Source organism: Cetorhinus maximus, chromosome 17 (assembly GCF_964194155.1).
Source record: "Cetorhinus maximus chromosome 17, sCetMax3.hap1.1, whole genome shotgun sequence".
Taxonomy (NCBI): Eukaryota; Metazoa; Chordata; class Chondrichthyes; order Lamniformes; family Cetorhinidae; genus Cetorhinus; species Cetorhinus maximus.
The window spans coordinates 4,571,936-4,593,949 of NC_135895.1; the positions used below are offsets into that span (position 1 = coordinate 4,571,936).

A 22,014-nucleotide genomic window follows, 5' to 3' on the forward strand; every position below is an offset into this window, starting at 1 on the left:
GGGTGATTTTTAAGCCTGTGTCTGTGCTCAGCAAAGTAGACAGACAGTTGAAGTGAATAGAATAGGTATATTTAAGGGGAAGCTCGATAAATGCATGAGAGAAAAAGGAATAGAAAGGTATGTTGACTTGGTGAGGTGAAGAGGGCTGTCAAGTGACTTGTGTGGAGCATAAGCACCAGCAGAGACCAGTTGGGCCAAATGGACTGATTCTTTGTGCTGTAATTCTATGATCTATGACTGAAATTGTTGCGTGACACATTTTCATTGCTTTTTCTGTCTCATTCTAGGTGTAGACGTTCTCCAGAAACTTGGTCTTATAGACAACGGAGCACAATTCCCATCACCACCGCCTTCTCAACAGCCATGGGCATCACTCTCGTTACCTCAGGGGATCACGGCAACAGAGACGGGCATTATCCTGTCCAGCGACGCACACATTGAATCTCCAACAGCCAGCCTCACGCCACTAGATATTGGAGACGAGTTCACTATCGTTGTTAGTCTCCGTTCTCATCGCGTCAACAATGCTTTCCTGTTCAGTGTTAGAAATAAGAACAGACTCCAGTTCGGTGTACAGATTTTACCAAGAAAATTAGTTGTGTATGTTGCGGAGAAGCGGTCTGTATATTTTGATTATAACGCTCATGATGGACAGTGGCATTCATTTGCCATTGCAATCAAAGACAAAACTGCTACCTTTTCTGCCAACTGTAGTGAAAGTTTCGTCAGCAAGGAACTGCTTATCAAACCGCAGAAATTTGTTTCTGGCAGCAAGTTAACCCTGGGAAGGTTGAACTTGAAAGCAGTTCCTTTTGAAGGTGCCATCTGCCAGCTGGATATTTATCCCACCGCGCAAGCTGCCGCCAACTATTGCAATTATGTGAAGAAACAGTGTCGTCAGGCGGACACCTACCGATCCCCGTCACCCTCGCTTTCTACCGCAGTCCCTAAAGCTGCCAATTCCAGCTCTCGGTCTACAGGCTCTTCATTGAGTGAAGGGATACAAACAAAACCAAGTTCAACAGCAACGTCCCCTCATATCACCAGCACGCAAGGACAAGAAGTTACTGATGAAGATAAATATTTCAGTCACTCATTAGACCGAGGTGTCGAAACCAATACACAAAAGAATTTGCCTGAATCAAGGATTTTGTCTCCATTACCTCCGACTTCAACCCCTCACTTCAATGACACTTGGAGATTGCATCTGTTTAATGACACAGATATTGGCCCTGGCACTGTTCAATCTGCCCTTGACCAAAACCTGACATCTGACACCAGGAAATTTGAAGGATCAACCGGTAGGGAGGGGACTGAATCAGAAGAAGATCAATCGGAAAATGTCACAGAGGATGGAAATGGAGAGAATCCAAAGTTACCTGACAAAGATTCATCACCCTTAACCACACTGTTGAAACAACACGAGATAAAAGAAAGTCTCAGGAACTTAAACCGCCCAGAGATTGTAAAACAAATTTCAGACCAGCTCCTGGAAATACAGATGATCAATGCAACGTTGTACAGAGCATCAAAGGAAACTTCTATACAAAATCAGAACGACTTGTGGGATGAAAATGATCACTCCCCTGTGGATTTAGATCACGCCATGGATAATTCGCATGAAATTGATATTGAGAACTATGAATATGATTATGAAGACTCCCTCGACTATTTAGTTTATGAAGGCTTACCTGGGCCAAAAGGAGAACCAGGACCACCTGTAAGTCTTCTGAATTAATCAAATCGGTGATCCTTAGCTACTCAACAGAAGGCTCCCTAGGATTGTGAAAGAGTTTGGAAGGGTAGATGTGGAGAATATGTTTTCATTTGTGTTGGGCAGAACAAAACAAGGAGCCATAACTATAAGAGGGTCACTAATAAATCCAATCAGGGAGTTTAGGAGAAGCTTCTTGGCTCAGAGAGTGGTGAGAATGTGGAACTCGCTACCACAGGGAGCGGCTGAGGGAAGTAAAGTAGATGAATTTATGTGTGCGCCTGTGTGTTTGTGTTTGCTTTTGTGGGCAGTTTTTAATGGAGAGGACCGGGGGTCTCGCCTACTGGCTGGAGATTCGGGGTGACCCAATCAGGCAAATAACTGGCAGTGGCGGCCCTTGCCCCAGGTCAAGGCCCCCCCTGGGGCAGAAGTCCCGCCCGCCATTGGCCAGCAGCTCTTCAGTGCTTGTCATCGCCAATGGGGAGTTGGTGGCCACTGTCGGTATTACACCCACCCAAGGCCCAGGATCACCATGGACCCAGGCACAGTTGAGTGATGGTGGGGGGGGGAAGAGTGGAAAGGTGTCAGCAGGGTGTGGTTCTCAATGCCCTCACCCCTTCCTGATGCCAGGTCCCTCGATCAAACACTGAGACAACGAGGATCTCGTCGGGTAGAGATTGCACCGCAGAAGCAAACTATTGATGAGTCTGGATTGCTTTAAGTTGAAACAAGTTTTTATCCAGGAATTAGAAACATAGTCATTTGCGTAGTACTTGACGCCAGTTCCTTGGCATTGGAGGGCCCTCATCGCCCCCGGGAGCGTGTGAGCAAACACCATCGGCAGCAGAATGAGGCCCTTCAGTGGGCATTGACTGCTCACTTCAGGTCCTCAATTGGTGGCTAAGGGGAGAAGGCCATCCATGGGCCTTCCCACCATGGACTTAATCAGGATGGAGGCCTGAAGGTGGCCGGGCCCTCAAACACCATCCACCTGCTCGATTAAATGTCCCCGCTTCCTCCTAACTCACCGGGGGGAGGGCATTAAATTCCGCATTGTGTTTGTTTGTGTCTGTATGAATTTGTGTCTATGTGTGTCTGCGCTCATTTATGTGAATGTTTGTGTGTGCCTGTATTTGGGTGAATTTATGTGTGTGTGTGTGAGAGAGACTGTGTATTTAAGTGTGTATGGTCGTGCATGTGGTTGTGTTTGACTTTGTGTGTGAATCTGTGTGTTTTTCTGACTTTGTAAGTGTGTGTGTGTGTAAGTGAGTGAGTGTGTGAGTGTCTTTGTGACTGTGTGTGTGAATGTATGTGCGTGTGTGACTCTGTGTGTGACTGGGTGTGTGTGTGAATGAGAGTGTGAGTGAGTGTCTTTGTGACTGTGTGTGTGTGCGACTCTGTGTGTGTGAGACTGTGTATTTGAGTGTGTGTGATTGTGCCTGTGGTTGTATGTGCGTGTGTTGAGTACATGTGTGTGAGTGTGTGCGTGAATCTGTGTGTGTCTTCCTGACTTTGTAAGTGTGTGTGTGTGTGTGTGTGTGTGTGAGTGAGAGTGTGAGTGTCTTTGTGACTGTGTGTGTGAATGTATGTGACCCTGTGTGTAACTGTATGTGTGTGTGTGTGACTGTGTATCTGAATGTGTGTGGTTGTGCGTGTGGTTTGGGGGGTGCGTGTTGTGTCTGTGTCTGTGTGCGAGACTCCAGGATGATATGTTGCCTCCCTGGTGCCAGGGTCAAGGATGTCTCGGAGAGGCTGCAGACCATTCTGAAAGGGGATGGTGGTCGTGGTACATGTTGGTACCAACGACATAGGTTAAAAAAAGGGATGAGGTCCTAAAAGCTGAATACAGGGAGTTAGGATGTAAATTAAAAAAATAGGACCTCAAAGGTAGTAATCTCAGGATTACTACCAGTGCCAAGTGCTAGCGAGAGTAGAAATAACGGGATATATCGGATGAATATGTGGCTGAAAAAATGGTGGTGGATTCAGATTCCTGGGACATTGGGACTGGTTCTGGGGAAGGTGGGACCAGTACAAACTGGACGGGTTGTATCTGAGCAGGAGTGGGACCGATGTCCTCGAAGGGGGTGTTTGCTAGTGCAGTCGGGGAGGGTTTAAACTAGAATGGCGCGGGGGGGGGGGAACCTGAGCAGGGAGAAAGAGAAGAGGGAAACAGGATAGAAACGAAAGACAGAAAAATAAGCAGCAAAAAACAAAGGTGAGAAACAAATGGGGTCATAGTGCAAAATAAAGCTAAGATGACTAACAAGGTTAAAAAGACAAGTCTAAAGGCATTGCATCTTAATGCGTGGAGCATTCGCAATTTGGTTGATGAATTAACAGCTCAAATAGGCATAAATGGTTATGATATAGTAGCAATAATGGAGACATGGCTGCAGGGTGACCAAGGACAGGAACTGAACATCCAGGGGTATTCAATATTTAGGAAGGACAGACAAATAGGGAAAGGAGGTGGGGTAGCATTGTTAGTAAAGGAGGAAATCAATGCAATAGTGAGGAAGGATATTGGCTCAGAAAATCATGATGTGGAATCTGTTTGGCTAGAGATAAGAAACACCAAGGGGCAGAAAACATTGGCGGGGGTTGTCTATAGGCCCCCAAACACTAATGGGGTTGTAAGGGAAGGCATTAAGCAGGAAATTAGAGACGCATGCAATAAGCGTACAACTGTAATCATGGGTGATTTTAATCTACATATAGATTGGACAAACCAAACTAGCAATAATACTGTGGAGGAGGATTTCCTGGAGTGTGTACATGATGGTTTTTTAGACCAATACATTGAGGAACCAACTGGAGAGCAGGATATCCTAGACTGGGTATTGTGCAATGAGAAAGGATTAATTAATAATTTTGTTGTGTGGCGTCGCTTGGGGAAGAGTGACCATAAAATGATAGATTTGTTCATTAGGATGGAGGCTGAAGAAGTTGAATCCGAAACTAGGGTCCTGAATCTAAATGAAGGGAATTACGAGGGTATGAGGCACGAGTTGGCAATGATGGATTGGTGAACCTTTCAAAAACGGTTGACAGTGCATAGCAATGGCTAATATTTAAGGAACGTATGCATGAATTACAACAATTATTCATTCCTGTCTGGCGCAACAGTAAAACAGGAAAGGTGGCTCAACAATGGTTCCAAAAGAAATTAGGGATAGTATTAGATCCAAAGAGGAGACATATAAAATTTCCAGGAAAAGCAGCAAGCCTGAGAATTGGGAGCAGTTTAGAATTCAGAAAAAGTGGACAAAACGATTGATCAAGAAGGGAAAAATGGAGTATGAGAGTAAATTTGCAAGGAACATAAAAACTGACTATAAGCTTCTATAAATATGTGAAGAGAAAAAGATTAGCGAAGGCAAACTAGGTCCCTTACAGTCAGAAATGGGGGAAATTATAATGGGGAACAAAGAAATGGCAGGAGAATTGAACATATATTTTGGTTCTATCTTCACAAAAGAGGACACAGTTAATTTCCCAGAAATGTTGGGGAACCAAGGGTCTAGTGAGAGGGAAGAATTGAAGAAAATCAGTATTAGTAAAAAAATGGTCCTGGAGAAATTAGTGGGGTTAAAGGCTGAAAAATCCCCAGGACCTGATAATCTACACCCCAGAGTACTGAATGAAGTGACCCTGGAAATACTGGAAGCATTGGTGGTCATCGTCCAAAATTCTATAGACTCTGGAGCAGTTTCTACAGATTGGAGGGTGGCAAATTTAACCCCACTATTTAAAAAAGGAGGGAGAGAAAACACAGAGAATTACAGACCAGTTAGGCTAACATCAGTTGTGGGGAAAATGCTAGGGTCTATTGTAAAAGACGTGACAACAGAACACTTGGAAAGCATTAACGGGATTAAACAAAGTCAGCATGGGTTTATGAAAGGGAAATCATGCTTAACTAATCTACTGGAGTTTTTTGAGGATGTAACTAGTAAAATAGATAAGGGAGAACGAGTTGATGTGGTGTATTTGGATTTCAAGAAGGCTTTTGATAAGGTCCCACATAAGAGTCTAGTGGGAAAAAATTAAAGCACTAGGGATTGGGGGTAATATACTGACATGGACTGAGAATTGGTTGACAGACCAGAAACAGAGAGTGGGAATAAATGGGTCTTTTTCCGGATGGTAGGCAGTGACTGGTGGTGTACCGCAGGATTCATGACTTAGATGAGGGAACCAAATGCAATATTTCTAAGTTTTCTGATGACATAAAGCTGGGCAGAGTTGTGAGAAGGATGCAAGGAGGCTTCAGGGTGATTTAGACAAGTTGTGTGTGTGGGCAAACACATGGCAGATGCAGTATAATGTGGATAAATGTGAGGTTATATGCTTCGGTGTGAAAAACAGAAAGGCAGAGTATTAATTAAATGGTGATATATTGGGAAATGTGGATGTACAAAGGGATCTGGGTGTCCTTGTACACCAGTCAATGAAAGTAAATAGGCAGCAAGCAATTAGGAAGGCAAATGGTACGTTGGCCTTCATTGCAAGAGGATTTGAATTCAGAAGTAGGGATGTCTTACTGCAGTTATACAGGGTCTTGGTGAGACCACACCTGGAGTATTGTGTGTAGTTTTGGTCCCCCTACCTAAGAAAGGATATACTTGCCGTAGAGGGAATGCAGCAGAGGTGCTGATATCGGGGATGACAGGACTGTCATATGAGGAGAGATTGGTTTGACTGGGCCTGTACTCACTAGAGTTTAGAAGAATATAAGGGGATCTAATTGAAACATATAAAATTCTAACAGGGCTAGATGGACTGGATGCAGGGAGGATGTTTCCCCTGGTTGGAGAGTCTAGAACCAGGGGCCACAGTCTCAGGATATGGGGCAGGCCATTTAGGACTGAGATGAGGAGAAATTTCTTCACTCAGAGGGTGGTCAACCTGTGGGATTCTCTACCATGGAAGGCTGTGGGGGACAGGCCACTGAGTATATTCTAGAAAGAAATTGATAAATCTTTGGATATTAGGGGCACCAAGAGGTATGGAGAGAAAGTGGGAATATGGCGTTGAGATAGAGGATCAGCCATGATCATATTGAATGGCGGAGCAGGCTCAGAGGGCAGAATGGCCTACTCCTGCTCCTAGTTTCTATGTTTCTGTGGGGGCAGGGGGGTGCGGGTTGGGGTTGGGGGGGTGGTGCGGGTGGTGTGTGTGTGCGTGTGTGTCTGTGTCTGTGTGAGAGAATGTGAGACTGTGTGTGTGGTTGTGCATGTGGTTGTTTGTGTGTTTGCTTGTGTCTGAGTGTGTGTGAGACTGTGTGTATGAGATCATGTATGTGAGAGAGAGACTGTATGAGTGGGCGTGTAAATCTGTGTGTCTTTCTGACTGTGTGTGTGGTGTGTGTGAGATCATGTGTGTGTATGTGTGTGACTATGTGTGAATCTATGTGTGTCCTTCTGTCATTGTAAGTGTGTGTCTGTGTGTGAATGTGAGTGGGTGTGTGAATGTCTGACTGTGTGTGACTGTATGTGAATGTGTGACTTTCTGTGTGTGTGTGTGTGTGTGCGTGTGCGAGTGTGAAACTGTGTATCTGAGTGTGTGTGGTTGTTCATGTGGTTGTGTGTGTGGTTGTGTCTGAGTGTGTGTATATGACTGTGTGTGTGAGACTTTGTGTGTCTGTGTGTGAGAGTGTGAGACTGTGTGTGTGGTTGTGTATTTGTGTGTGTAGTTGCATCTGCGTGTATGTGTGCGCGTGAGACTGTGCGTGCGTGTGTGTGTCTGTGTGTGTGTCTGTGTGTGTGTCTGTGTGTGTGCCTGTGCGTGCGTGTGTGTGTCTGTGTGTGTGTGTGAGAGACAATGGCTGGAATTTTTCAGCCCGTTGGTGCCATGTGTCACAGCGGGCAGTGGAGGACAATATGGCGAGACGGCCAAAATTCGATTTAGCGTCATTTGAAACCAGTTTGCGATCGTCTGCTCCACCAATGGCGGGCGGTGTTTCCCGCTACCGCACACCGGGAACCTAATTTCAACACTTCAGCATCTCATTATAAAACCTGCTCACCAGAATCATCTCCCCCACGCTGGGTCACCAGGCATGTTGGCGTGATCACACACTGACGTGTTTCACAACTGCACATAAGCGACTTGCACCTGGTGAGCCGCACTTCCCTCGGGGTTTCGAGGTTTGTTTGTCTACCTTGCTTCAGGCAGCACTCACAGCCTCAGCGCCAGGATTCACAGGCAGCACCATATCACTGTTAGGGGAGGCTCACAGGCAGGTCTCTACCCACCAGACCAGCCGTAAGGTGGGGGTGGCTTTTCAATGGCTGTTGGGTGAGGGCTGTACTGGGGAAGGGGGGTATCCCAGGGTGTGTGTGGGGGCCACATGTTGATCTGTGCAAGTGGCCTCAAGGTGGTGAGGGCTGGGGAGGCAGCCTCCAGAGGAGATGAGGCCAGATGGAGATGTGAGGATGAGTGTGAAGGAGTGAGTGGTGATGTCCCTTGAGCTGGCAGTGAGTGAGATGCCAGTGAATGTGTGATGGGTGTGTGAGTGTGTGAGTTTAGAGGGGTGAGATGGTTGCCATACCCTGGGGGCATGGATGAGATCATTCATCCTCTTTCTGCACTGGATGACCAACCTCTTGTGCGCAGTGTTGGCACTGACCACCTCTGCCCGTTGCCTTCCAAGCTGGAGCGTTGAGACTGATGGGCCTCCTGTGGCCAGAGTGAGGGTAGAGGACATCACGGGGGGCCTCCGTGACATCCAGAAGGAATCCCAGGGACATGTCACTGAGTCGGTGGGCTGCACTCTTCTTAGCTTTTGGGGCCATGTCTTCACTGGAGCAGTCCTGGGCTGCGAGCATTGAGAAGTGTGTGTGTGGCTGCTGGTTAAACATGGCGCCCGTTGTGAGGTAGTAGTGAGGTAACAGCATGGCGGGCAAATCGGAGGCCACCCGATTTACTTGCCACTTGTCAGTCCAAGCCTGGATATTATCCAGGCCTTGCTGCATTTGGACATGGACTGCTTCAGTATCTGAGGAGTCGTAAATGATGCTGAACATTGTGCAATCATCAGCGAACATCCCCACTCCTGACCTTATGATGGAAGGAAGGTCATTGATGAAGCAGCTGAAGATGGTTGGGCTGAGGACACTATCCTAAGGAACTCCTGCAGTGATGTCCTGGAGCTGAGATGACTGACCTCCAACACCCACAACCATCTTCCTTTGTGCTAGGTATGACTCCAACCTGTGGAGGGTTTTCCCCTTGATTCCCATTGACTCCAGTTTTGCTAGGGCTCCTTGATGCCACATTCGGTCAAATGCTGCCTTGATGTCAAGAGCAGTCACTATCACCGCAACTTGGGAGTTCAGTTCTTTTGTCCATATTTGAACCAAGGCTGTAATGAGGTCAGGAGCTGAGTGGCCCTGGCGGAACCCAAACTGGGCATCAGTGAGCAGGTTATTGCTAAACAAGTGCTGCTTGATAGCACTGTTGATGACCCCTTCCATTACTTTACTGATGATCAAGAGTAGACTGATGGGGCAGTAATTGGCCAGGTTGGATTTGTCGTACTTTTTGTGTACAGGACATACCTGGGCAATTTCCCTATAGCCGGGTAGATGCCAGTGTTGTAGCTGTACTGGAACAGCTTGGCTAGGGGCGTGGCAAGGTTTGGAGCACAAGTCTTCAGTACTATTGCCGGAATATTGTCAGGGCCTATAGCCTTTGCAGTATCCAGTGCCTTCAGCCGTTTCTTGATATCACGTGGAGTGAATCAAATTGGCTAAAGACTGGCATCTATGATGCTGGGGACCTCCAGAGGAGGCTAAGATCTACTTGGCACTTCTGGCTGAAGATTGTTGCGAATGCTTCAGTCTTATAATTTGCACTGATGTGCTGGGCTCCTCCATCATTGAGGATGGGGATATTTGTGGAACCTCCTCCTCCAGTGAGTTGTTTAATTGTCCACCACCATTCACGACTGGATGTGGCAGGACTGCAGAGCTTAGATCTGATCCGTTGGTTGTGGGATCACTTAGCTCTGTCTATCACTTGCTGCATATGCTGTTTGGCATGCAAGTAGTCCTGTGTTATAGCTTCACCAGGTTGACACCTCATCTTTAGGTATGCCTGGTGCTGCTCCTGGCATGCCCTCCTATACTCTTCATTGAACCAGGGTTGATCCCCTGGCTTGATGGTAATGGTAGAGTGGGGGATATGCTGGGCCATGAGGTTACAGATCGTGTTCGAGTACAATTCTGCTGCTGCTGATGGCCCACAGTGCCTCATGGATGCCCAGCCTTGAGTTATTAGATCTGTTCGAAATCTGTCCCATTTAGCACGGTGGTAATGCCACACAACACGATGGAGGGTATCCTCGTCGTGAAGGTGGGACTTCGTCTCCACAATGACTGTGCGGTGGTCACTCCTACCGATACTGTCATGGACAGATGCACCTGCGGCAGGAAAGTTGGTGAGGATGAGATCAAGTATGTTTTTCCCTCTTGTTGGTTCCCTCACCACCTGCCGCAGACCCAGTCTAGCAGCTATGTTATTTAGGACTCGGCCAGCTCGGTCAGTAATGGTGCTACCGAGCCAATCTTGGTGATGGACATTGAAGTCTCCCACCCAGAGAACATTCTGTGTCCTTGCCACCCTCAGTTTTTCCTCCAAGTGGTGTTCAACATGGAGGAGCACTGATTCATCAGCTGAGGGAGGGCTGTATGTAGTAATCAGCAGGAGGTTTCCTTGCCCATGTTTGACCTGATACCATGAGACTTCATGGGGTCTGGAGTTGATGTTGAGGACTCCCAGGGAAACTCCTTCCCGACTGTATACCACTGTGCTGTCACCTCTGCTGTGTCTGTCCTGCCTCTGGGACAGGACATACCCAGGGATGGTGATGTTTGAGTCTGGGACATTATCTGTTTGTGTGTGTGTGTGTATGAGAGACTTTGTGCACATGTGCATATTGTGGCTGTGTGTGTGACTGTGTATGTCTGTATGTGGTCTGTGACTGTGTGTATGTTTGTGACTGTGTGCATGTTTATGTTTGTGTGTGTGTGTTTGTGTGACTGAGTGTGTGTCTGTATGTGTTTGAGCGCCACTTGTGTATTTGCAACTCAAGAATTGGGATCAGTTTGTACTGTTTCAGCCACTTCATAAAATGCCACAAGTTATGTTGGGACAGGAACATAGAGCTATCAAAAATAAAATAAAATAATCTTTTAAAAAAAGATGGTTATTGTAAAATCTTTGCTATCATCACAGGAAGTGGAATTAACATTGCCAGATGTTCTGTCTTGGGCTTCTCACACCCGCCTGAGAAATGTTGAAGATAGAAATTGGAAAGCGGGCCTGCTATCTGGATGACATTTGGTTGTGAAATCCTTGCTGCTCTGTTGGAACAGAACCAGTGCCAATTAATTATATTAGATTGAATCAGGAGCAGTGGATATGGAGTAATGCAGTTTATTTATCCAAGCGTGCTCAGCATCTTAGGCCGGAATCATCCACCCCCATTTGTGGCGGGTGGTCTTGGCGGGCATGAGCGGTCAATATGGCGAGAAGGTCAAAAATCGGTTTCACGCTGTTGTGAAACCAGTTTGCGATCGTCTGCTCCGCCCGTCAGTGGCAGCAGCCGCGTTTCCCACCCTCCGACGTTGGGAACTTAATTTTAACGGTATTTGTATCTCATCATTGTGGCCGCACACCAGAATCATCTCCCCCCTCCCCCGCCACCTCAAACTTACCTCCCACGATGGCGGGACCTCAGAACGGTGTCCTTCACCTGTCAAAGGTGCGCACCTGGAGATCTGAACTTCGAGGGGAACTCGGATGTGAGTGCGCCCAACCTTGCGCAGCACTCGTGAGCAACGCCCGTCGGACACATTCGGCGGTGGGGGGCCGGGTGGGGGTTCACAGGTCAGTTGTTTTCTCCTGGCTGGCTTTCAGTGCGGTGCCAGGGTAAGTATTCCAGGGCAGGAGGGGGCTGGGGCGAGGGAGGGGGGGAAGCTGGTAGGTGGGTGTTGGGGGGCCAAGGTAGAACAGACTGAAGGAAGTGCAGAAATACACCAGCACATGTCGGGGCTGTGGAGAGCTGGGGGGGGCTGTCGGGGGGGATGTGAGGAGGGGGGAAGGGGGAGGGAAGCAGCCACACACTTGGAAATGCTTATCGAAAGTGATCATTCTTCCTCAGCTGAGACCATTCAGCTGCCGCTCTGTTGAGATGCTGGGAGTCGGAGCCTCTGAAGCTTTTCTGCTCACTCCAGCAACACAAAACCATAAATGTGCCACCTAATGCTCTGGAACCTTTCACCCCTCAGGCACAGACTGCAAATTAATGTGCGTCTTAGGAGCAGAACAACTGGGCAAGTTGTACAATCCCCTTGTAAAAGGTGCCATAGTGCAGTCACTGGTGGAGATGCTCACAGCCCCTCTCAGTGTCTTTATTAACGTCTGGACCAGTATCCATCATGGTTCAATCTAACAGCGTAACCTTGCAGTGCGGGTTAGGAGGATGTCTGTGCCTGAGCTGAGAGCACAGCCTGTAGTCCAATGGGCAAAGCTGCCGCCAATCGGTCAGGTGGAGTGGAGCGGAGGTGGGTGGGGTTTCGGACAGCCAGTGAGTGCACTGCACAGTGGCCACCCAAGTGGTAGCCAGCAGGGGCCTTCAGACTTAACCAAGAGAGGTTCTTAGCACACGTGTGCTAACCCACACGTCTCTCTCTTTGATCCTGCAGGAGGAGAACATCAGGATCATGGAGCCTGGTGATTTAGTGTCTGCCTCATGGCTTACAGGGAGCAGAGAAGAAGAAGAGTGTGGCGGAGGCACCTGGCTGCGCAAAGGGAGGAGCACCTCCCTCAAGATGAAGGGGTGGCAGGAGCTGCTGTGCACACAGCTGAAGACCCCCAGAGAGCTTTTGCTTGTAGGCACCTCGCTAGGCCCAGGGTCTGTAGACGGCGCCTGACATTCCTGCAGATGACTGAGAACCAGTCGCCAATGGCCGTGCCTGTCTGGAGAACTGGTTGGTCAGGTATGCCACCTGCTGCAGGATTTGGCGCCACAGGGACATGGAGGGCATCCACTGCCAGTGGCCATGAAAGTGACCTCGGCGCTCCATTTTTACACCAGTGGCTCCTTCCAAGGCTCCACAAGTGGCCTGTGCAGGATCTCACAAGCCTCCACACACGTGTGTTTCCAGGAGGTTACAGATGCCATCTTCACGAAGGCACAGAACGTGGTGCATTTCATGTGGGATCAGGAAAGCCAGGAAGCAAGAGCCCTGGGATTTGCTCAGGCCTCTGGCTTTCTAGAGGTGCAGGGCGCCATCGACTGCACTCACATGGCGCTCAGATCTCCATGGCAACAAGCAGTCAACTATGTCAACCGCAAGAGCTTCCATTCGCTGGATGTTCAGCTGATGGGCAAACAACACAGACGCATCCTAAGGCCTGCGTGTGATTCCCAGACAGTGTCCACGGCTCCTACATCCTTAGCAGGTCTCAGATCCCTGACATCTTCCAGGGTCCACAGAGGCTGCAGAGTTGGCTCCTCAGGGACAAGGCCGTGGCTGTGATGTCCATGCGGCAGCCTCGGACTGCAGCAGAGTGTACAACGAGGCCCATGCTGCAACCAGGACTTTGGTGGAGCAAACGATAGGCACATTGAAAATGAAACGCCAGTGCCCCCACAGGTCCGGCGGAACACTGCAATGCAGTCCCCAGAGGGTGTCACTGCGCGCTCCACAACCTGGCGCTGCAGAGGGGGGAGGACCTGGCTGAGCAGGAGATGGAGGAGCTCCGCATCTGCTCCGATGAGGAGGGCATCGAAGGTGATGAAGTCCTCGAGAGCGAGGATGCCAGTGATGAAGTGAATACACTGGCCAGATGAGGCAAGCACTCGTGAGGCCCTAGGCCACAAGATTCGTGGAGGATGATGACAAGATGCAATGAAGATAGTCCTGACATCCTCACCTTGTATCTGTGGACATTTGTCTCCCGTGTGGCTGATTGCAGCGCACATACCCTCAGTGCTCAGGCTAATGTCATGGAGACGCATTGGAGGCCCTAATAGTCACTAGATTCCAGGAGGATGATGATGACAACATGCAGTGAGGACACTCCATAGATCTTCACTTTTTTATTCGTTTATGGGACGTGAGCTTCACTGGCTGGGCCAGCGTTTACTGCCCATCCATAGCTGCCCTTGAGAAGGTGGTGGTGAGCTGCCTTCTTGGACCGTTGCCTGTGTGAACACATGACTCCTGTCTGGCTGAGGGCAGTTCGCTTGTGCTCCATGATCAGAGTCATGTCATAGAGACGCAGCCGGGAAACTTTAAATGTACCTGATCCTTTGTCAGTCTTCAGCACCTGACCCATTCAGGAGCTGGTGCACAGCGTCACCGGTCACAGATGCTGAAGAGATGGGGGCCAGCCCCACCTCAAAGATGCTGAGAGCACACAGAGAGAATGATGGAACTCTGTGACTCCTGCGCACGACATTCTGGCAGCAATGACCAGCACCATCGAGGTGCCGGCATCACTAATGTGTCCAGGGAGTGTGAAGCGGGACCATCGCTTTAGTCTGCAGGTTACACACTGCACAGGGAAGAGACCCTGGACTGAGACATCTGCCTTTATCTTGTGCAGGAACCAAGGTTTCACATCTAAGTGACAAGAACACTGCTCATCATAACAAGGAGCCAAAGGCAAGGAGACATTCTTGAGTGTTTATTTACAACATTGAACATTATGTACAAGTGATTAACACCCATGCCCAGGCTGTACATCTACATCTCCTTCATGGTTGCACTTCAGTCCCACGCTCCTGATCTACGGACACCCGGTGCGGAAGGGGGTCGGGAAGGAGGAGGACCTCCTCGTGAACCTGCTCCTGGGTCTGGCCAGGTTGGCCATCAACAGGTCCAGGCAGTGGGAGATCGAGGGGGGAGTCCCGCCCGATTGTTTGTCCCTCTTCCGCGGCTACGTTCGCGGCCGGATGTCCCTGGAAAGGGAGCACGCGGTGTCTGCCGGCACCATCGAGGCCTTCCGTGCTCGGTGGGCACCGCGGGGTCTGGGGTGTTTTGTTGACCCCTTTAATCACATCTTAGTTTGATCTTTGTAAGGTTCCTTTAAAGTTTTTTTCCTTGATTTTACAGCTGACCTGACTTAGGGGCTGTGCTTGATTTCTCCCTTGTTCTTTTTGCTCATTTAGTTTATTGTTTTGACTCAAAAGAGTTACATCTCCTTCATGGTTGCACTTCAGTCCCACGCTCCTGATCTACGGACACCCGGTGCGGAAAGGGGTCGGGAAGGAGGAGGACCTCCTTGTGAACCTGCTCCTGGGTTTGGCCAGGTTGACCATTAACAAGTCCAGGCAGCGGGCGATCGAGGGGGGAGTCCCGCCCGATTGTTTGTCCCTCTTCCGCGGCTATGTTCGCGGCCGGGTGTCCCTGGAGAGGGAGCACGCGGTGTCTGCCGGCACCATCGAGGCCTTCCGTGCCCGGTGGGCACCGCGGGGACTGGGGTGTTTTGTTGACCCCTTTAATCACATCTTGATTTGATGTTTGTAAGGTTCCTTTAAAGTTTTTTCCTTGGTTTTACAGCTGACCAGACTTAGGGGCTGTGCTTGATTTCTCCCTTGTTACTGTTAATTTAGTTAATTGTTTTGACTCTACAAGAGTTACATCTCCTTCATGAGGTGTCAGCTGTGGCTCAGTTCATAGCGCCCTCACCTTTGAGTCAGAAGGTTGTGGGTTCATGTCCCACTCCCGGAAACCAAGAACTGTGAATGTACTCGAAAGAGTTACAATCTGTGACTGTTGATAACTCGAAAGAGTTACATCTCCTTCACTTTCCTAACCCTGCTGCTATGTCTTGGTGCTCCCCCGACATCCACAGTGGAGGTGGAGGCAGCCTACTGACTGTGACACCCTGTCTGTGATGACCTTGGTGGGCGTCCTCTGGGGGGCTAAGACCTCGAGGGCCCTGGCCTGCTTTGGGTGTCCTGCTTTGGTCCAGGTGCACCCTCCTCGGCCTGTGAAGCTGGAGATGATGAGGTCAAAGGAAGAGGGAATTTGGATTGGCTGCACATTCCCGGAGTCACCTGGGTGGATGGCCCTGGGGTGTGTCGAGCTGCTGGTTCTCCTCCCTCTGGGTGCCCGAGGGCCCCAGGCTGACTCCTTGAGGAGAAGGGGAAGCTGGAGTGAGATCGAGCTGCCCAGCACCCCTCTCACGTGGACACTGTTGGAGACCAACTATGGCGTCAGCAATGGAGTTCAGCCCGTGCAGCAGTGCAGAACAGATGTCCTGGACCAAGGTCTCCATGGCGGCTGCTATCCTACCAGTGATGGCCTCAGTGCGTTGGCAATGCCGGCGCTATCACCTCAGCCTGAAAGCGGACAGACTCCTCCATCGTGCCTTACAACCTGAGGAGTGCAGTGGACATCCCTTCCTGATGTTCCTGTGGTTGCCTTTGCAGCTCCAGCAACTGATTGACGACTGAATCCAGAGGCTCAGCATCTGGCTCGGACTCAGCAGATTCCTTGCCTCCAGCAGCTCCTCCGAGTGCCGGTGACCTGGGATGTCCCTCTGCCTGTCGTGGAACAGATTCTGTGCTGCACTCACCAGATTGTGATCCTGAGGCTCCTCCGCATCTCGGTCCCTCCGAGGTGTGTGTTGCTGGGCTGCGGGAGGGTGAGGGTGAGCGCTGAGATGGACCTTCAACCGTGCTGCCCTCAGGATCCTCATCCTCATCTTGGCGCTGGAGTCGGGGCCAAGGTTGCCTGAGGGCAAAGTGGCAGGTGTGCCTAGGAGAGAAAGTGGAGATTATTGATGCCTGGCAGCCGGGTTACACACAGGACAGTGGACCCAGAGTAGTGCTGACCGACTGGGGGATGATCGGGTGCAGGAACCTGACGCGGATGCTTATTGCTGACCTCACCGTCACCATAGGAACAGTCTACATCCTCTCCGGCCGCTCCAACTCGCGACTCTCGAACGGAGTGAGGGCCTTGATGCCTGGCACTCCACCCCTGGCCTGGGACCTCTCCCGTTGATTGTGCCCGATCTTGTCCTGCATAAGGATAGATGGAGAGAGAGTGGAGCAAGGTGCATGCCAGGCCAAATGGGAAGGATGCCAGGCGTGTGTGTGTCTGTGTGCTGAGTGGAACCATGGTCAGGATGAGGAGGCAGTCTCCAGCGGAGATGAGGCCAGATGGAGGTGTGAGGGTCTGTGTGAGAGAGTGAGTGGTGGCGTTCCTTCAGCTGGCAGTGAGTGAGATGCCAGTGAATGTGTGATGGGTGTGTGAGTTTAGATGGCTGCCTTACCCTGGCGGCACAGATGAGATCATTCATCCTTTTTATGCACTGGATGTCCGACCTCTTGGGTGCAGCGTTGGCACTGACCACCTCTGCCACCTCCACCCAAGCCAGAGTGGTGACACTGATGGGCCTCTCCTGCGGCCAGAGCAGGGGGGTCGAGGACATCGTGGCGGGGGGGGGTCTCCACACATTCAGAAGGCATCCCAGAGACGCGAAACTGAGTCGGTGGGGGTGGGGGGGGTGCCGGAATCATCTTGGCTTTTAGGGCCATGTCTTGACCGGAGCAGTCCTGGGCTACGAGGATTGAGAAGTGTGCGCGTGGCTGTGTTTTAAGTATGGCGCCCAGCGTGAGGAAGCAGCGCGGTAATAGCATGGCGGGAAAATCGGAGGCCGTCCTCCAGCGATCTGGCGTGTTTCCCATGACTGCAGAATTTAAGAGGTGGGAGGGGGATGATACGGCGCGAAAAGCCGCCATTGCGGCCGACGGGTAAAACGTCTTTTTTCCCCGCCTGCTGCCGCACTTTGTGTAAATCTGGGGCGATTCTGCCCTTAGTTTCACTGCCCCTGACACTGTGATGTGATTGATTTCCTCAGTAGTTTCAGCTGATTTACGTTGATGGTTGTAAACATCTCACAACAGAAGTGAAACATCTTGCATTTATATAGCTTCTTTCATGTAATAGAACATAGTGATTTGGTACATGTACATACATTGCGCCTGTTTCAACGAAACAAAATAAGTCATTTGCTGACACATTTCTCAGACCCTCGACCAATCAGGGTCAAGCTGTTTGGTTTAAATTTCAGACAAAAACTTGGCAGTTAACTGTCAGTCACCATCGTAAGGTATTCTCCATGGCAATGCCACTTGCCAACCAATCAGCACTCTCTTCACATGCAGTATTCCTTGTTGTTTTCCCCTTATATTGCTATTCTTGTGAGTGTTTTGATGAGTGCTTGTATTGTAGCTCATTTATGCTTGCTATAAGTGACATACATTCATACACATTCTCTGCAAACAAAAGGAATATGTTGAAGCCTTGCGCCTTAATTACCCTGGCGCTTGAGGAGCCTATAGCTCCTTGTTGTTTCTCCATGGCAACACCATGGCCAATCAGAGTCGACTTGCCAATCTATTAGCACCCTTTTCTCTTGTAGTATAAATTGTTGTGATTGTTTGAAATTTGGTATTCTTGTATTTGTCCTGATGAGTGCAAGATGCAAAGCTTTGGCAACATGTCTCTCTTTTCAGCAAAAAAAAACATGCCAAGGTGCTTAACCGGACTGTTATCAAACAGAACTTGACACAGAACTAGGTCAGGACTTGTGACCAAAAGCTCGGTCATAGGGATTGGTTTTAGGGTGTATCTTAAAGGAGAAGAGAGAGGTGGAGAGACAGGGAGGTGTCCGGTCGGAATTCCTGAGTGTAGCGCAACAGTTAGAACTGTGGCTGGATAGCTCTTTGTGTTCCTATCTCTGCCCTCAGCCCCAGCGCCCACGCCTCTCCCGTCTTTAACCAGCAGGATCCCGGCAGCTCTGAGGTCACACATCACAGTGAGGCGGGGCCAGAAGGAAAGATGAAAGATGTGGCCTGATGATGTCATGAATGGCACAATACGATATTAATGCAATGTCGCCTTGATCGGTATTGATATAGAGGGATTGGAGAAGGTGCAAAAAGATGTTACCAGAACTTAAAAACCTGTATTGGGAAAGGCTGAACAGGCTGCGGCTCATTTCCCTTGAAGAGAGAAAGCTGAGGGGTGACCTGATCGAGGCTTTTAAAATGACGAAGGGGTTCAGAGAACTTGTTTCCATCCTCGTTGGTGCACAGTAGAAATAGAGGCTGAACGGATAAGGTAGTCACTAACAAATCGTACAGGGAGAAACTTCTTTACCCAGAGAGTTAGAATGTGGAACTCGCCCCCACAGGGAGTGGGTGAGGTGAACAGTACAGATACATTTAAGGGGAAGCTGGATAAACAACATGAGGGAGAAAGGAATAGGAGGATATGGTGATGGGGTGAGATGAAGAGGGGGGCAGGAGGAGACTCTTGTGGAGCAGAAACGCCAGCACGGAGCATGGGGCTGAATGGCCTGTTTCTGTACTTGATCTAACTAATGATTGGCATTAAATAATTTTATATTATTTTCTTCTTCTTTTGTTAGATTTTGCTCTTGCTTATCAAATTACCATTCTTTAATAAGAATTATGACTAATACTTCATCCTCAGTTTGTATAATAAACTGGAAGATGTTTATTAAGATACTACTTCCAGCTGCAAAGTCCCAACTGTGGGGAGATCAACAAATGCTTTAAAAATATCGCAACTGTATATTGTTTATTTTATTAAAAAATGACAATATACAATTTCAATGATTTGTTTTTATTGGTTCAGTAAATTTGTAAACAACAGAGGTCACTCATTTCATGAACTATTCAATCGTGTGTCACTGGTTAACAATAAACTGGACAAGGTCTGGTGGTGAAATCTCGACTGAGTGAGGTTAAGCTGGGTTAGGTAGAATTCGAGCGAGGGGTAGAATGAGAGATTTGCATTTATATAGTGCCTTTCATAGCCTCAATGCATCCAAAAGGTGCTTATCAGCCAATGAAGTTCCTTTGAAGTGTAGTCACTGTTTTAGCAGACACACCATCCAATTTGTGCACAGCAAGCTCCCACAATCAGCAATATGGTAATGACTGGATAATTTATGTTAGAGTGATGTTGATCGAGGTGTAATTGCTGAGGAAAACTCCCTGGCTCTTCTTTGAAATAGTGTAATGGGATTTGTTTCCATCCATCCGTGAGGGCAGAGTTATCATCACATCTAAAGGACAGCACTATCAGCAGTGCAGCACTCCCTCAGTCTTGACCCTCTGACAGTGCAGCACTCCCTCGGTCTTGACCCTCTGACAGTGCAGCACTCCCTCAGTCCTGACCCTCCGATAGTGCAGCACTCCCTCAGTACTGACCCTCTGGCAGTACCAGCACTTCCTCAGTACTGACCCTCTGACAGTGCAGCACTCCCTCAGTACTGACCCTCTGACAGTGCAGCACTGATAAGCAACACCATTTTACATTTATATAGTGACTTTAACATCATCGAATTTTCCACGTGTTTCCTGGGAGTGTCATCAAACATAGTTTGACACTGAGCCATCTAAAGAGATGTTAGGACAGCTTTGCTAAAGATGTAGGTTTCAAACGGCATCTTTATCGAGGGGAGAGAAAGGTGAGATGCTTACGAAGGGATTTTGACTCTTTAAGACCCAGGCTGCTGATTGCCCAGTGTCTAATTGCACAATGTGTGAAGAATTATTTCCTGAAGCCTTCTTTACACAAACTTATCTCTTGAATGGCCTGGCTCTTAATTTAAGGTCATGTTCCCTTGTTCTAGGCTCCCCACCAGTTCTCATCTATCTTCCTTATAAATTCCTTTCAAAATCTTAAATCTTAGAAGCATAAGAAGTGATTTGATCTGTATTCCAGAGAAGACAAGTTTAGTTTACTTAATCTCCTCTCATAATCTATCTTTGAAATCCTGTTCACATTCTGGTGAATCTGCACTGCATTCCTCCCATTCTATCCTTTCTAAGGTGCGGTGCCCGGAACTGCTCTAGATATGGCCTAACCAGGGCTTTGAACAACTGTAGGAAAATATCTTCTCCTTTATATTCTAACCCTCTAGATATAAATTAAATGTTCATGATTCTAACCACCCAGTAGTTCCGGATGGAACATTTAGAGGAAAGATTTTAGATACTAGGTTACATCCACATGAACAGAAATGATTTAAGAGGGAGTTTAAAAGAGGTTTTCAAAGTTGTGGAGCCTTTAAAGAGGTCGAACATAGGAGGAGGAGGAGACCATTCAGCCCCTCAAGCCTGTACAGCCCTTTGAGAAAATCATGGCTGATTTGTATCTTAATTTCCTTCACCTTCCTTGCCTCCATATGCTTCCATGCCTTTGGCAAAGATCGATTATTCACAGATTAAACATTATTAATTGGGTCTCAGCATCCACTGCCTTTTGTAGAAGAGAATTCCACACTTCTACCGCCCTTTGTGTGAAGAAGTGTTTCCTAACCTCGCTCCTGAACGGCTTGACTTTGAGTTTAAGGTTATGTCCTTTTGTCCTAACTCTCCCACCAGTGAATGTATTTCTTGCAAAATTGTAAATATTTTGAGCAAATTACCCACTCCCTATCTAAAAGCTGAGTTTCTCTATCTCTCCCCATAACCCTTACTGCCTTTTAACATTCTGGTCAATCTGTGCTGCACTTCTCCCGAGACCAGGGCTAAGCGATTCCACAACCAACGGATCAGAGCTAAGCTCTGCAGTCCTGCTGCATCCAGCCGTGAATGGTGGTGGACAATTAAACAACTCACTGGAGGAGGAGGCTCCACAAATACCTCCATCCTCAATGATGGGGGAAGCCCAGTACATTAGTGCAAAAGATAAGGCTGAAGCATTTGCAAAAATCAGCACAGGTATGTCCTGTCCACAAATGGCAGGACAAATCCAACCCGACCAAGTGCCGCACAATCAGTCTACTCCTGGCCATCAGTAAAGTGATGGAAGGGGTGGTCAACAGAGTGATCAAGGCACACTTACCATAATAGACCATAAGATGTAGGAGCAGAAGTAGGCCATTTGGCCCATCAAATCTGCTCCACCATTCAATGAGATCATGGCTGATCTGATAATCCTCAACTACACTTTCCTGACTTTTCCCCATAACCTTTGATTCCCTTACTGATTAAAAATCTGTCCATCTCAACCTTGGATATACTTAATGACCCAGCCAGGATCAACCTAGTGAACCTTCTCTGGACTGCCTCCAATGCCAGTATATCTTTCCTTAGATAAGGGGATCAAAATTGTTCACAGTATTCTAGTGGTCTAACTCATGCCTTGTATGGTTTTAGCAAGACTTCCCTATTTTTATACTCCATTCCCTTTGAAATAAAGGCCAAATTTCCAATTGCATTCCCTATT

At 48.5% G+C, this 22,014-nt stretch overlaps 1 protein-coding gene across 1 annotated transcript in view; it reads left to right on the top strand.

Moving 5' to 3' along the window:
* col24a1 (collagen type XXIV alpha 1) overlaps positions 1-22,014 on the top strand; it is a 721,848-nt gene that overhangs the window by 182,959 nt on the left and 516,875 nt on the right. Inside the window, exon 3 of the mRNA XM_078561886.1 lies at positions 288-1,720. Within this exon, the coding sequence (XP_078418012.1) occupies positions 288-1,720 (1,433 nt within the window). The remainder of the gene's footprint in view (positions 1-287; positions 1,721-22,014) is intronic.